We start from the raw sequence: 16,736 nt of genomic DNA, 5'->3' as shown, positions 1-16,736 counted from the left end.
GAGATATCTATTTTTTGCCCTTCACATTTTCACCTATTTATTTCAACAACCCTTTTTCGTTTCTGAAGTTGTTGTTTTTTTGCACAAGAAAAATGTGTCATTGGGACAACTTTCTAAATAATTTAAAACTTTTAATAATTATTTTATGGCATATTAATAATATGGCAAAATTGATTGAGTAACTGTTCTATTTGTTTATTTATTTTGGCAGCTTCCATCCTCCATATTTATGGCCCAAACAATGAATTTACAATGAATAAAATCATTATTTGCGGACCTAATATCTTTTAATAATGAAATTATATTTGTTTTTTTCTGTGAGTTTTTTAAGGAAAAACAAATATAATTGATCTGTTTAATATTTAAGCACAGTTGTTGAACAGTTCAGATTTTTTGTTTATTTCTGCAAACACAAATAAACTGCTCCAACTGTGATGAGGATTTGCATATTTGGTTTCTGAGCGTTTCATTCTTGCTGTTCCTCTATAGCCGACATGTCTACATACGAAGTATTTACAGTAAATTTGTACTGCGAAATAAAATGTGGAACATATTCTAATATGCACCTTGAGATTAGTACGTCAGTGTTTGAAAATGTTAGATTTAAGATGTCCTCACAAAGACAGCTGACTTATAAACAAGGGGCTGCAAAAGTAGGTATACAGTAAGGATTATTCCAGTATTACCAGTATTATGATAGTGGTGCTAGGATTCATTTAATACTAGAATTTATTTAATTAATTCAAAACATTACTACTATTTCTTTTTTCATAATTTCTCGGAGCCGTTGACTACAACCACGTTGGCCGGATATCACCCCTACAGGCTACATACAGACCTTAATATATTAGCATGATAATAGTTGCGTATACACAATTTACAGTGTCTGTGTTTACTCATTAAGGCATACTGTAGTAAAAAGAGTAAGCGCTGTGTCGTTAAAGGTACATTCCAGTCAAAACAAGCTTTCTCTCCATACTAACGTAGGAAAAAACTGTTAGTTGTTGTTTTTTTTTTGTTTTTTTTTTGTGAGTTTTTTTTAAAGCACATTTCGTATAGATTTTGTATCCGGAGCTGTGAGGTTTTTCTTGTGACAGCAGCTTGTAGCTAGTTTAAATGTCGGATAAATATATAATAATTCAGTATTGGTGGATATTTACTTGCAACATGATACAAAGATTTACTCTCCGGTGCTGTTGGAAAGTGATGAAAATGCTGATTCATAAACATGAGGCAACAGATTTTGGTTGATGCAGCAAGACACTGAATATCTGACGTGATTTTTTTAGTTCTTGTTTGTTTTTATTCCCTGTAAGAAAAATGTATTGGCCTTCAGATACCAGCAGTGAAAGGTGTTGATTTTCATGCCTTCACCTAACTTTTCTTGTTGTCTTGTTGTCTGCAGTTGCAGTTTTTACTTAACTACCCAAAAATCTATTCAGCCACAGACATTCCTGTGATGAAAACACCTGTTGTTGTTCAGGAGGAAAAAAAGGCTTAAAGACAGCTTCCATTCAGGGACAAAGATGATTCCTGATTAACAAACCAAGTAAGAAAATCTTAGGCTGCTGATTCAATGCTTACTGGGCAATTAAAAAAAAAAAAATTTAAAAGAAGGGAAAATAAAAAGGGGAAAAAATTAAAAACGTTAAAAGTTAAACATAAACTAAATTTTTTAAAATGCAAAAGAAAATTAATAAATAAATGAATTAAAATGCATGAATAAAAAGGAAAAATAATAAAATAGTTAATAAATCAGGGAATTTATACAAAGGTAAAGAAATAAGGCAATCAGACAATTTAAATAGAAAGGAAACATCAATTTATGTCACATTCTATAATTTCAGAAATGCCTTCGCTTTTTTAAATGAAAAACATTTTATGCTTAATCTTCCTTACTTTTTTGTTGGTCGTTGATGTAAGTGTTAAAAAATGTTGCCTCTGTATAGTTAGCATCACAATTTCCATAATACTTTATTTAGGCAGTCCAGTGACAACACGGCCCTGTCAGATTTAAGTGATACTCACAGCAGCATTGATAGTTCGATATAATTTATTGTGATTGGGGTTAAATGTCCAACATCTTTAGATCCCCTGATGGATGAGGATCAGCGCTGGACTTAATTAATAAATAAAGTTTTTACTTTATTAATAAATAAAGTAAAAACATATTTACTTTCTGCAGTAGCGACAAACCTCCAGGGCTGTCGTACACAATGTGCTTTCTTTTAAAACTCTGATTAACATATTATGATTGATATTGTAGTCTTCTAATGGTTGATATGCAATCATTCAGCTCCAGATGTGCTCGTTTCCACAGAAACATTGGCTTACCTATCTTCTTCTAGTGGCTTGAGCCCTCTTTTGTTTAGTAATACATCCTTTATGATTGGTTAGAATAAATATCCCAGAATGCTGGGTTAAAGCCTGGCCAGCAGAGAGCAGTGTGCTCAACATGTGCTTCTCCTGTCTGGGGACCTGCACCATTTTGCATCCCCAATTTGCTTCTCACATCAGAGGAAGGCAGGATGCAAAAAGTTAAAGAGATCTAGTTGACAGCTGATGAAATAGAGGATGAAGCAGCAGCAGCAGCAGCAGCAGGGGGAGGAGTGTTGTTCCTGCTCGGTCCCGGTTCTGATTTGGAGTCCCGGCTCGGACCTGGCTGTGTGTCATTCCGCATCTCTGCGTGTTCCACCAAAAAATCCTCTCCTCCGTCCTCTCCCTCGCCACCACCTCCCCCTGCCTCTCCAGTCGGCAGCTGCTTCATCCTCAGGTTGATGGAGCCGTAAGTCCTCTTGGGTCGGACAAATGCCGCCCTGCGTCGGTACATCTCGCCGCGGCAGATGGACACCATGAGCAGCACAGACAGGAACATCCCCCCCAAAGTCAGTAGGCCCAGGCCCGCGATGATGCACTTGTCAAGGTGGGAGCCCAGCTGGGCGTAGTACATCTCCAGCTTCTCCATCTGGCGGGCTGATACGGAGTCCGGATCAACTTTGGCCTCTCGGGGGATGGTGTAGGCAATGACCACCAGGACGATCCCGCTCACCAGGAACACCAGGGCGAAGATGAAGCCATAGTCCGCGGTGTTGTCGTCGGTGGGGTTGAACTCAGTGAACTCCTGACCTTCCTCCTGCCCTCCGCCTCCTTCCTCCTCATCGTAAGACCGCGGAGAGAGCTCCTGATGTTGCTGCTCCCCCTGAGAGAATGAAAGAAAGAAAGAAAGAAAGAAAGAAAGAAAAATAAAGGATAAAGGAGATCACCATATGATCAAGAATAACCCTAATATTGAGACATCGGAGAGGAAGGCAAAAAAAAAATGTCATTGAATAGTGCTCATAACTTTTCTGTAATTCTGCTGACAAATGTTTCGAGGTGTTTCAAGCTCAAAAGAGGAATTACAGAGGAGTCATTCCCCAAAGGTTGTTTGTACACGCAGCAAAATACGACCCATATTTACACTTCAGACTGTCCAACCCTGCCCACAAGTGGCCATAGTTATTATGAATGACGCAGCGTAGACAGAACTTGCACTCTGAGCTGGAGGGAGGAGGGGAGGTGGATGGGTCAAACAAACCCATTTGTGTCTCATGTGAAAACAAAAGTAAACCATATGATTTCAACATCACTTAAATTCCGTGGATCATATTCTGTGCATCACGTAGTTATGCAAGTAAGTCACTTCCAGTAGTCCCTGCAGCCTTTTTTTTAATAACCGTGAAACCACCAACCACCATGGGTCTTTATAGGTAGTATTGAAAAATGACCTATTCTGTCTTGTTTGTTATTTTAAAAATATACAGACTTCAACATACTGTTATTGCACCAGTAAGCAGCAGTATGCAGGTGAAATATAAAATATAAGAATAGATGATAAAAATCATCTATCCCATCATATTTAGAACGGGTTATTGAGGGTGGAAAATGGCATTTTCCTCCATTGTCAGGGAGCTATAAACTGTAAACACAATGCCAGCTGTGTTTAGTTTGAGTTTAGACATGAAATACATTTTAAATAGAGCATAAAGACAGTAGTTTCTGCCAAGCAAAAGATTGCGGTGCCACTGCACTTTCTAACAGCTCGAGAGCTTGCACAGCGGTCCGCACTTTTCATACATGTGCAGGAAAAACAGCTTACACAATGTTTTTGTGCGTTAATACATGAGGCCCATGGTGTCTGTCAACACGACACCTCAGCCAACCATATTCTTTGTGTACTAAACTCCCTTGCTTAGTCTTTGATTCCTCAACCATACATTTAGAACAGTTTATCTCTACCCTAGCTCAGAGCCTTAAACCTGGCTACCCTGAATTTATCACCAGGTTAAATTTCAGTGGATGTAAGAAAGACGTAGACTGCCTACTTTGCAGGCTGGATCTAAAAGCCCTTTGGTTAACCAACAATAATCAACATATGGAGGGCTATTTTAGTGAGTTAGAATATAACCTAATTGACTTGCCCCATAAACCAACAGAGAGACAAGGTTAAAAATGTGTGGAAAACCAGCGCTAAAGTTGTTCACAAGTTTATAAAGATACAACCTCCTAGTGTCAATCAAGCATTTACAGAAGAATTCTCTTCTACTATTATGACTTTACATCCTTGGTTGCAGCCCTCCAAATCAAACACTCCTGTTGTGAGAATTCTAGGGATTATTACAATCATTTGAGCCATGTATACTTTCAGGGCAATACACACCAGGCTTAGAAGAAAACCCTTACTTTAAGGCCTTATTCCTGCCAAACATTGACTCATGTTTACGAATTTACCTGGTACTCGCGACACATCAAGGTAGCCCCTCTATGCATGACGCCAGGAAATTGACACAGGTGGTTTGGAAAACCGTTGTTAATTCCAAAGCAAGAGGTAAACCATTTGAGCCTGCTAGTTTAAACATTGCAGTATCTCACAGCTCCTCAACTTCAAATGGTCACCTTCCCTACAGGCAGAAGGTGGCTGACATAAGGCCACAAAAGGCTACTCTGAGAAATTGGCCCAAAATTATGAGCAGCCAGTGAACTGTTCAGATCAGGCATGTCCAAACTATTCCACAAAAGGCCATGTGGCTGCAGTTTTTTGTTCCAACCAATCAAGAGCACACCTGATTCAACCAATCATCACTGAGATCAGTTGATTAAATGACTTGTGTCTGTTGTGCTTAGGGTCCGTAGGAAGGAAAACCTGCAGTGACATGGCCCTTTCTGGAGTTGTTTGGACATGCCTGGTTTAGATGATGACCGCAGCATCTCTGACTAGGATTCACAACATGCTCGTAATCAGTTTGACAGTGAAAGCACCGCTGATTCAGTACCTTAGTCTGTTTCTTCTTTTGCAGTTACTTAGGCAAACTTGGGTTTGTTGGCAACAGCTGCAGTTTTTTGTTAAATCTTAACTCAGTAATAGTCAGACATTGTTCTATTAGTTGAGTAAGTTGAGCTAAAACATTAGCTTGGAACCAGGCGGCAATCTCCGTGCCTGAGCATGGAAGCCACCAGGAAGTGCATAAAGCCTGCAATTCACCGAAAATTCCAGTAGGGGGTTTGGCTGCAAAAGAAATCTGCCCATTCATTTCAGTGCTAAATTTGAAAACTTCTCACTTGATTTATTACCTCAGAAAAATTTTTCAGGGACAACATTATGGTCTCAATCGCTAGTAAAAAATCTTCTTCAAGACAATTTGATGTCAATAGTTCTAATAATGGCCCCATTTAGAAGAAAATAGAAGATAAAGAATCGTATGATTTGGGGCGTTTCTAGCTTTGATTGAAAGGTCACTGACAAGGCGAGCCGTCACCAGGAGAGAAGCAGAGCGTAACGGCAATAAACGTGTCAATAAAGTTATATATAGCGTTATATAGATAGAAAAGAGGACGTTTAGCGGTTTGGTCTCATAACTTTGACCCTTTCACACTATATTTTCACTTAATGACAGTTTATTTGAACGTTTTGTTCAGTAAAATGTCTTGTTCAGTGTTTGGTTGGACTAACAGACACTCCAAGGAGTTGCTGCTCAGTTTTCTGAGGTAAGAAAGATACATTTTGTTTTTGTTTTTTTGCTAGCCAAAACTAACATCCCAGTTAATGCTCCAGTAATGCTAACATGAATTAGCAGCGGCTTCTCTCAGTCGGGTTGCCGGTGTAGAGATGCGTGTAGTCAGTGTCGTCAGATCCCTCGCGCTCCGCCACAGTCCAATTATGGTCTGCTCCGCGTATCGGAAACATGATGGCGACGCAAGATGGCGACGAGTGTAACGCTGAACTCGAGGCTTCCAACGGGCAGTCCACAAACCAATGGGTGACGTCACGGTGACTACGTCCATTATTTATATACAGTCTATGCTTGGAACACACTATCATGACATCACAGCTAGTTATACATATGTTCACCTACCTCACTACCTCACATAACATATTTACACAAGTAACATGTCTGTTCTCACTAACCCTAATGATCAACTGTGTTTATCTGGATATTGGCAAAGCAAAACTACTTTTTGCTTTGCCAGATAGATAGAAAAAGCTGTCCAGACATTACTAACTGAATGAACTGACAAATGAACTCTGTCCCTGGGCAGCCATTTTGTCCATCACACACATACTCTCTATTCCATACACTATAAATAGTTAAATTAGATTTTGTGTATTGTGTTGGCTTTACTTTGTTTTAGAATAAATATCTTTTTGGAATATTTACACTGTCCTCTTTAATGTTGCACATAAATTAGTGATATGCCAACCTCTGCTATGAAAACAATTCCAAATTCCTTAAACCACTACTAAATATGAATATGGTATTTGATTATAATTAATAAGTTAATTGTTAATCAGTGTTCCAAATTAGTTTAGTAACTTTATGAGAGGCGAATTGGCTATCTTTTCTCTGTTTTACAGAGTGGTGCCCCCATTTTGAGGTGACTTGAGTCATATCATATTTTATTATCATTAATAATTATTTTCAATAATTGTTCATCCTGATAACCACCTAAACCCACATTTTAAACCCTAACATTAGATAGTGCATCCTGATTTACTCCTTTTCATACATTTCTGGTACTCCGTTGCATAGTATCCATTTATATATTTGATGAGGTATAATCACATGTTCAAAACATTATTTTGGGTCACCCTATGATCCCTACTGTCCTTTCAGCTGGTGTTGTGGTTTAAAGGGTGGTGGTGTTAATTAGCTGCCCTCTTTCTTTAGTTTTATGAAAAAGTTAAAATTATTCTTTGGATTTGTAAAACATAATTTTCTGTGGGCATGATAAGTCCCAGCTCAAATTTAATACCAACATGTTTCCAAAGGGAGTGTGTCTATGTTCCCTGGGTTCTACAGTATGTTCCCCTCTTTGTATGCCCCGGTCTGTTACTTTTTCCACCATTACTGCCAAATTCCATGGCAAATAGGCCTAACCCTAAACTTAACCCTATTTAAAAAGCCAAAAAATTAACTGCAAAGTAACCAGAAAGTAGCTTTTGGGCTGCTTGAGGTTGGCCATGCGACAGTAGGCCTGCTGGCCATGCTGAGAGTCTACCGTAAAGACTGATAGATGCAGGTAACATAGGATCATTTTTCAGAAAAAGGGTCCTATGCTTCCCATGTAGTGTATTGCTACAGGGAAACATAGGACCCTTTTTGGGAAAAACTGGGAACATAGGACCTTTTTTCTAAAAAAGGGTCCTAGGGGGAACATAGGACCCAGGGAACATAGGGATGACCGCATTTCGAAAGTGTAAACGCGTAGCATAAATACATGGCTGTTAACTTGTCCAATTTAGATTTAGATCGTCTAATGTTGCCAGTTGGCTGCTAATGTTAGCTACTTTGCTAGCTCTGCTCTTCTTCTTCGTGGTCTGTGTGCATAAAATTTAACAGTTAGTCAACTTAAATGTTGGTTTTTGACCCCAGCAGACATTTTATCATTCAGACAGAACAATAAAACAAAATAAAACCTCTGCATAATAATGACACTAAACTTACCTTGCTGCTGTCTGAAGTCGAGGCTGGCACAGTAGCCCCCTGCTGGCGGGCCACGGGCTCCTCGTCCTGCTGGTAGGAGGCGTTCTCGAAGCCCCGGGCGGTGTAGCCTGCTGTGGCTGCTGTCCAGGGCGCAGAGGCTGGCGTCGAAGACACGCCTTGCCGAGCTCCTCCACCCCGCAGCTCCCGGAGCTCTACGGCGTTGAAAGAGGGCTCCATCTGCTGGATGTGCTCATGTCTTCACCACCCCTCCGCTCTGCAGTATTCTCACTGTATAATAATAAGAATACATTTATATCTAAGTAATAGCCTGAATAATATTCTGCATGTGGTCAAAAAAACAAGTTAATATCATATAAATGGTATCACTCTCTTTTTTAAGCTGAGACTAAATCTGGAGCCTTATGTTTCATGCATAGTGTGAGCATTAAAATTTCCCTATGTGACAGTATCTTAGTTTTATGTCTGAAATGTCAAAAAGGCCATACACAAAATTATTTTAGTAGTAGTATTATATATTTCAACAGAATAAGCTTAAAGACAAATTTTGACTGAAAAAGATTGCTTTAATTATTTCCTAGACAAATAACACAATATTTCTGAGGTAGGGCGTAACTGCAAAACACAAACTATGCAATGAATTCATATTTAAAATACATAAATATATAAAAACAACAAAAATATATTTTCTCTTATCCCTTTTATTTCTCTGAGGCAGAGTAAACTGCAAAATAACGCATGTCTTCTTATAATTGCAACTGAAATTTGATTTTATATTAAATGACAAAAAATACATTTAGATTTTTAAATTAAATCCCAAAAAATAACTAAGTGGATACAAATAAATAAAATATCTTCAAATATGCAAACTAAGGCTCACATATGTTCCTAGTTTTAAATTAGCATGTTTTTTTTTCAGGGGAAGATCAGCATATCATCATTCTCAGGCAGCAGCTGAGATCTCTGCAGTCATAATGTCCCCTGTTGGCTGATAGCAAGCTAATCTTAGCTATTTATTAGTCCGCTAATGCTAGCTATATGTTAGCAAGCTAATGTTATCGATTTGTTAGCATGCTAATGTTAGCTATGTTAGCAAGCTAATATTAGCTAATGTCCACTTTTCTCTGTTCAAAAGTATATATATATTTTTTTTTTATATAACTTTAATAATCAGTGTTCCAAATTGATAATTTAATAACTTTATGAGACTGATTTAGGTGAATTGGCTATATTTTCTCTGTTTACAGAGTGGTGCCCCTTTTTACGAGCTGACTTAGAGTAAATCAAGTCATATCATTTCTTATAATTAATAATTGTTTATGATAATTATTAATAATTCTTATAGCCATCCAACCACACTTTTGAACCGTGAGATCCACACAAGTGTTGCTCAGGTTCATTCTGCATATTTGGTATCCTTATGAAAGGGATAGCATTTATGATAACGCCCTTTTATTAATATATTTGACGCCCTGTGCAAGGTCATCATTTATTCATAAAAGAGCCATCCTTAATTCCCAACATTTTTGGTGATCCTTGATGAAGGCAATTGGTATCTTTAAACAGATACCCCAACATAGTTGACGCCCCGGTGCGTAATTACAACAGCAGCATGTATGCTATTGAATGGCCATTTTGGAAGATTATGGCATTCCATAATTCCAAATTGGTTCAGTAAGAAGGCATGAAATTCATGTCATGAACACATGTGGACCTGGTCTTCAAGAATGCAATGGAATTAACGATCTGATTTACTTATTTTATTGGAGCAGCATGAATACAATTGAATAGCTATTTTGGAGTCATGCAGCTGACAAACGGTCTACCGTAAAGTACAATGTAATTGCGCACTAAAATTTAAAGTGCAGATGGCGTGACCGCAGTACTGGAAGGGTTTCAGATCAGTCAGTCCAACCATGGGCTACGGGAAAAGAGCGCCGGCACCTCGTACAGTGGCTTTATAGATGTTATCACACACTTTTTCCCACCCAGGTCTTTCCTTTTTCCCATTTTCAGTATTTTTGCATCCTTTTCTGTTTTTTTCTCAGAAGAGTACTAGTGGCATTGCTGCTCGAAGGTGTATCGCAGCGTTAAGCAGTGTCGGCGTCTGTGTCAGTTGTAACCTACGCATGCTGCTTTGTTGTCTTCTGCTATCTTCTCCTTGACCAATGGGATGAGCGTATTCTGTATCGTCATACTCGTGTGTGAATATGCTGTCAGCTCATTGGTCACAGAGCAGGACGGGGCCTAGGAACAAGTTTACCGTAAGTTTACATATAAATCGCCATGTTATTCATTTTTCATTGGCATTTACTGACTATTTTTTGACTGTCACAATAATACGGGACAAAGTGTGTCCCTTTTCACCTCAATATGGGACGGGTCCTTTTATTTCTAAATACTTGACGATTCCATTTTTCAAGGGACGGTTGGCAACCTTAAGCACGACACACGTGTTAGTATTTTGGCTACTGCATTTGTGACGCCACAATGTCACCAAAAAATAACCCATCTGACACAGCCCAAGGCTCAAAAGAATAAGACATTGTTGAAAAGACGGGTCCGAGGAACTCCATAGAGTGGCTACGTAAAGTCCGAAGAAGCATCAGAGTAGCGTGCACTGCAAACTGTGTTGAAAGCATGTTCCTACAGAGACAGGTAACACCCAAGAACACTAAACTTTTACACCACCTAAAGCAGTGCCATCCTATACAGCCCAATGCAAGACTTTACAGTCCCAGACTCAAGCAAGTGCTGCTGGCCCCACCAAAACAACCAGTGTGCTACCTGCACTAATGGGGATTTCATGTGCCTTTCCTTTTTTTTCGTCTTGTGGCATAAACTGACCACAATTTGTTTCCCAACAATGTAAAATCAGTTTGAATCTATACGAAGGAAAGGATACAGTAAGGTAGTTTTTTAGATATTATTTTGTACTAATACTTACTTTTTATTTGGATCAGACCAAATAACTTATTTTCTGTTCTGTAAAACTTAGTTTGAGATTTTACAAATATAGAACCAAGATTTTATTTGATTTATTTAGAGTTGCCCAACACATTTAATGTGTTCGTCTGTAAAACTTGAAAGCTTTTGACTGGTCAGTATTGAGACTTTATTCATTTTTTATTATCTATTTTATTTATTTGTAATTGATCAAAAAAATTTAGTTGTCTTTTTTGTTTGTGTTCTCCCATAAAACTTAATATTTTATATGCCCATTATATATATTTGAAATACAGTTGTATAATGTTTTATAGTACATTTATCATGTTCAGCTTTAGCTTCTGACAGAAAAAAAATCAAATAAGTCATATTTAAATCAAAATTAAACTTGTGATATCTTCACATCTCACTTAGGAGTAAAAAGAACCCTTAAGCTTGACAGTAATAGTGATTTGATTTGTACTGTGATATATATTGATAGCGACTCATGTGAAAAAAATATAGTGATAAGATTTTTTTTTTTATCATCCAGCCATAGAAGGAGGTTCCTTCCTTCAATACAAACAGTTTTGCCAGGTTGGTTTAATGTTTTCCAGCCCAGTAACTACTCAAATCTGCCCAAACTGATAAAGACAAACAATATTGTCTCACCACAATAATAAAACAACAATTTAAGTGTTCACAAGTGTACTAGAACCATGCGAGGCAATATAACACCCTAAAAAGTAGTTATGAAATGTCTGCCCTCTGCCCTTAAAAAGAAAATCAACATTTCATCAACATTCATACTATCAGGGTTTTCACATAAGATGGTCTACTTTTATTTCTTTTTCGCTGTGACCAAATTTTAAATGCGCAGCGGGCCATTTCTTTTGTTTACATTGTTAAGTGTTCACGCTTACTAATATTCTTGTTAAATTAGTACTCTGTAATAAGTTACCTAAACTTCTTATAAATCCTTCACTTGTTGCCCTTTGGCTGTCTAGTTTACACTCTGTTATAATATAAGTGGTCTGTAGCTTTCTATCATACAATTGTATGTTGTTAATTTGCCTTCAGCACCGTAGACAGACACATTTGTATCATTTTATGATAAATATACCACTGGAACTATTTTGCATAATGAGTTGGGGTGTAAAGCATAAGTTTAATCATAATATGATTATATACAGATTGCGCAAGTCTGCTATATTTCTGTTTTCGATTCAATTCCTTTGAGGAACCTGTGGTCGATATGAGAGGATATCATATGCTCATTCAACACAATCAGCTATCATTTATACATGTTCAACATTAAATGGACAGCATGTAAATCCCAAAAAGCCAAGTTTAAGTATATTCTGTAGGATTTCATAGTGCCGGTCAAAGGGAATAGTTAGCACATGTAAGACCTGTGTCTATGTAAAGCAAGACAAAGCCTACTCTAATACCAATAACCTACACATACATCACAACAATAATACTTTATTATAATACTATACTTGCTGCCATTAACAGAGCCAGGGAGACGGCATGGCAAAAAAAAAAGGCGACTGATTATAAATGAATGAGAAATTCAATCCTACTGAATGTGTTATTTGTAGTTGTTAATAAATTAACATTTCGATCACTAGATACAATAAGACTGGTTATGTTATCAGTAGGCTGGATAATAACAGATATACATTCACAATTATGGTGCAGGCTAACCTGGAGAACTCACAACTACAATGAATTTACTGTTTATTGGCCTAACAAGGTGAAGTAACCCTGTCCTATATTAATTATTCTGTTACATCTCAACAGCATCTCAACATCTCAAATCTGAACAGCCAAAAAAGGACTTTGCCTAATAATATTTGGGCTGTATCTTCATTCTTCAGATTGTGTATAACCATGCACCTTGCTGCAGGACTGGCACTGGCGACTTCCAAGCAGGACAAAAAACATTGAGAGACCTCACGTCTTCTTTGGCCTCTACAAAGATTCACCTCTTCTACTGCCATCAAAATAAAACTTTTTAAAGCCCAATCTATCTCTGATAAATCATCTCTTCTTCAAACTTAAATTCTGGAAGGGGATAGACTTTGTGTCCCTTACAAAACTTATTTAAACACAAAACACAATTAAATATGCAAGATTTCTGTGAAAACTAACCTCATGCATCTTCGTGGGCCAAAACATAAAACATTAAACTCCTGGACGTTATCTTTTCAGTTTAATCTCACTTGAGTTAGTTTTACGATTGACAGGATTAAGTCTCTTTTCGTCCTTTCAAAATAAAAGCGTCCATTATCAAAACAGGCTTTTGCATAGTACTGCATATATATGCCCATGTTTGCATGCAGCGTTTAATTGACTAATTGATCGTCAACAGTATAGATGATCGAGTTGGCAGGTTTCTTCCAAACGCCCATCCCTACTGCCAACATTATTATATTTGGATATATTAATATTCATGTTGACACCCCTGCTGCCATCCTGCAGCTGATCTACTGGACTATTTCAACCTCACACTAGGGGTCACATGCTTGATCTGATCAGCCAGCATAGAATTTCATTCCACTGCTATGCTGCTGACACTCAGCTTTACCTGAAAGCTAATCCAACCTCTCTGCACCGCTGCCACCATCAACACTGACCACCTTCCTGGAGGAGATAGAGGCATTTATAAAACACAACTTCCTCCAACAGAACAGCTTCAAAACAAAGTAATTTCTACTCTGCATCCAACACCAGATCTGATCATCCTCCATGAGCAGCATCACCTTTTCTGACTAAGACATTCCTCTCTCTGCAACCGTCACCAATCTTGGCATCAAAATAAACCCACACCTGGACTTTAAAGGCCCACATTAAACATCTATGCCGAAGCTCATTATACCACCTCAGGAACGTTGCCAAACTCCAACCCATACTCTCCCTGTCAGACCCCCCCCAACACACCAAGGTTATTATAGTTAACGAAAACTAACGAAATAACGAAAACTAGAATCAAAAAAATATTTTTGTTAACTGAAATAAAAATAAAAACAAGATTTTTAAAAAAACGATAATTAACTAAAACTGTATTTTGTGGTTACAAAACTATATAAAACTAACTAAAATTATAGCAAAAATATCCCTAGTTTTCGTCAACTTTTTTCATACGTAAACCTTTTGGTTGATATGAAATCTATTTCATCTATCCGGTTTTATGAGTTAGTAAACTTATTGGAGCTGAGAGGGATAAGACAAAGGAAATAAAGGAAACATTTATTGTGACTTTTTTTAATCTCGCAAACCAACAAATACCCCATTACAAAAAAACTGAAACTAACACTAAAACTAAAAAAAGGTAAACTAAAACTAAGCATTTTCCCAAAAATAAAAACTCATTAAAACTAGCAAACACACTCTAAAAACGAATTAAAACTAACTGAATTTGAAAACAAAAATTGACAACGAAATTAAAACTAAAACTACTGAGAAATCCAAAACTATTATAACCTTGCAACACTGTTTTCATTGTTGTTCTTGTTGTTTTTATCTCACTCTCGACACTCTAGGACTTTGAGATTTTGATTAAAGTGCATCACAAATAAAATGTATTATTATCATTATTATTGTTACAGACAAAAGAGTTCAAAGGGCGTAACAGCTATGTACACTGCAGTGAAACTGAAAAAATGTCCAACAGGCTCCCAACTGGAAAGGCAAAGAGTGTAATGTGGCCCTCTGTGTCACTGCAGACAGGAACTGCTTTGAAGGAATGGCACAGCTAGATTTTTCTCAAAGCAGATTAAAAAAAAAAAGTCTGGACTATTCTGTAAATAAATGAAAATAGTTTTGATGTGTGTTATCTGGAGTGCTTCCTTTCCAAAGAAAATAATAAATAAACCCTTTGACCTTTGACATTATATCAAACATGTAACCTAATTAAAACCTAACTGCGTAATTTATAACATTTTTCAAATAGCCTATAAAATAATAAAATGTCTATAATATGACAGGTTGGCAGATTAACTCATGACTCCATGAAACATGCTGGTTTCCCTTCCGAATAATGTCCTATTTTACCTTACAAGGTCAGGTAAAATAGGACAGTAATATTTTGATTATAAGTCAAACAGTTGATAAAATCAAGCGTAAAACCAACCAAAAGCACCAGCCATGTTGGTGTTATACTCTCTGTTGTTTTAGCTTCAGGACAAATGTAAATTCACATATATTTTTTCACTTTTACTCCATCAATTGAAATAATTGTTCTTTTTGTAAAGGACCTCGGTAGCAACAAAGCTATAACATGTTCTATGATTGGCTGCTGATACTGATAGTTGTTAAAACCAGAACAGCACCACACAAGATCCTCCTTCACACACAGGGACACACACACAACAACATAATTCTTCAGAGAATGAATTTACAGTGTGTGTGTGTGTGTGTGTGTGTGTGTGTGTGTGTATCTCTGTGTGTATCTCTGTGTGTATCTCTGTGTGTTAACACCTTTGAGCTCTGGGTGTGAACCTTGTTCATGCGCATTTCAGGCGCATGTGTGTTCAAACAGCAGCCGGTGATCACAACGAGAAGCCTGTGTGAATATTCCTGTTGTGCACATTAAAATGTCCTCCTTTATTAAATCAACCCTGAGCTGTCATTTTATCCACATAATGTGCCATTATTTAGTTTTCATTTTGATCTGTTCTACGTTTGAAATGGTTTCTGGCATAAGAAGCCCACTGACACAGTAACCGTTTACTTGCACATCGAGCACCGCAGAGCAGAGCCGGAGTGCCCGTGGGCAAGGTGTCCGTCCGGCCGTCACCACCACCGTGACCTTGTGATGCGTAAAACAGCCCAAAAAACCTGGACCACTACACTACGAGTGTGTATGTGTGCGTGAGACAGAGAGATAAATCCGTCGGGACTGATAAACTCCACAGCGACTGACACGTTATTCATTATCCGGATGTGACGGCCGATAACCCGGGCTGAGCCAGGAGAGTCCTGTCAAAGCCGCTTGTTATTATGGGTTAAATTATAAAAACGAGCCGAATTTTCTCTGGAGGAAAACACCAGGAAAGAATCCAGCATCCACCCCGCTTCTCCAGGCTGAAGCCGAATAAACACCGCGGGGACCATCGATCACCTGCAGCCGAATTGATCAGAGGTGTTTTAGCGTAAAGTGACCAGGAGGGTGACCGCTTACCCGGTTCTGAAGCCGCGACCAGACGGGAGTCCAGACGGCTGTGGAGCCTCCGGAGAGATGGATGCTGCTGGATCATGTGTGAGGAGGATGCAGAGAGGGAGGGAGGGGAAGAGGGTAAGGGAGGGGGAAAGAGAGAGAGGACCGGGTGAGACTGACCATGCGCAAAACCAGCCTGTGGTTCTCTCTGCTGGTTTCTGAGGAGCTGATGGGGTCACATCAGAGAGGTGTGGTGGGAAAAAATACATACAATAACCAAGTAAAATAACACATATACACATACACACACACACACACACACACACTCCTGAACAAAATCTTAAGACCGGGGGAAAAAGTGGAAGTATTCGCATTTAGCATTGGTAAAATATAGCCAGGTTGTAAGTTGTGCTTCACAATGCAAAAAGAACAGCCAGGACCAAGAGACAAAAAAAGTAGGCAATTTATTGAAAACTCCATTTAAACTCAAACAGACTGTTCATCAGCTGATCAAAGGATTAAAACAATAGCCTTAAAAAGTCAAAATCTGTGCAAAAATCTGACTTTCATGTAATTTTCTATCAGACTTTCATACTGTCATGACCCCCAGATGACAAAACCAAAAAGGCTTCCATTCTTTGAACGTGGTTGGATTGTTGAGCCACTCC

General features: G+C 38.1%; 1 protein-coding gene across 1 annotated transcript; it reads right to left on the bottom strand.

Moving 5' to 3' along the window:
- Positions 1-413: 413 nt before the first annotated feature.
- On the bottom strand, positions 414-16,128 carry tmem74b (transmembrane protein 74B). Its single transcript, XM_059328379.1, has 3 exons — positions 16,093-16,128; positions 7,983-8,249; positions 414-3,199 (listed from the first exon to the last, which is right to left on the bottom strand). The coding sequence occupies exons 2-3, from the start codon at positions 8,196-8,198 to the stop codon at positions 2,549-2,551; spliced, it is 867 nt and encodes a 288-aa protein (XP_059184362.1). The 5' UTR covers positions 8,199-8,249; positions 16,093-16,128; the 3' UTR covers positions 414-2,548.
- Between the last annotated feature and the right edge of the window lie 608 nt (positions 16,129-16,736).

The sequence above is a fragment of the Centropristis striata genome, chromosome 3 (genome assembly GCF_030273125.1).
Source record: "Centropristis striata isolate RG_2023a ecotype Rhode Island chromosome 3, C.striata_1.0, whole genome shotgun sequence".
NCBI lineage: Eukaryota > Metazoa > Chordata > Actinopteri > Perciformes > Serranidae > Centropristis > Centropristis striata.
This window is presented reverse-complemented; position numbering and strand designations above follow the sequence as displayed.

Coding starts and splice junctions, on each gene's coding strand:
- tmem74b (XM_059328379.1), bottom strand. CDS start 8,198: ATGGAGCCCTCTTTCAACGCCGTAGAGCTCCGGGAGCTGCGGGGTGGA. Junction 3,200..7,982: donor CGACTTCAGACAGCAGCAAG/GTAAGTTTAGTG, acceptor TCATTCTCTCAG/GGGGAGCAGCAACATCAGGA.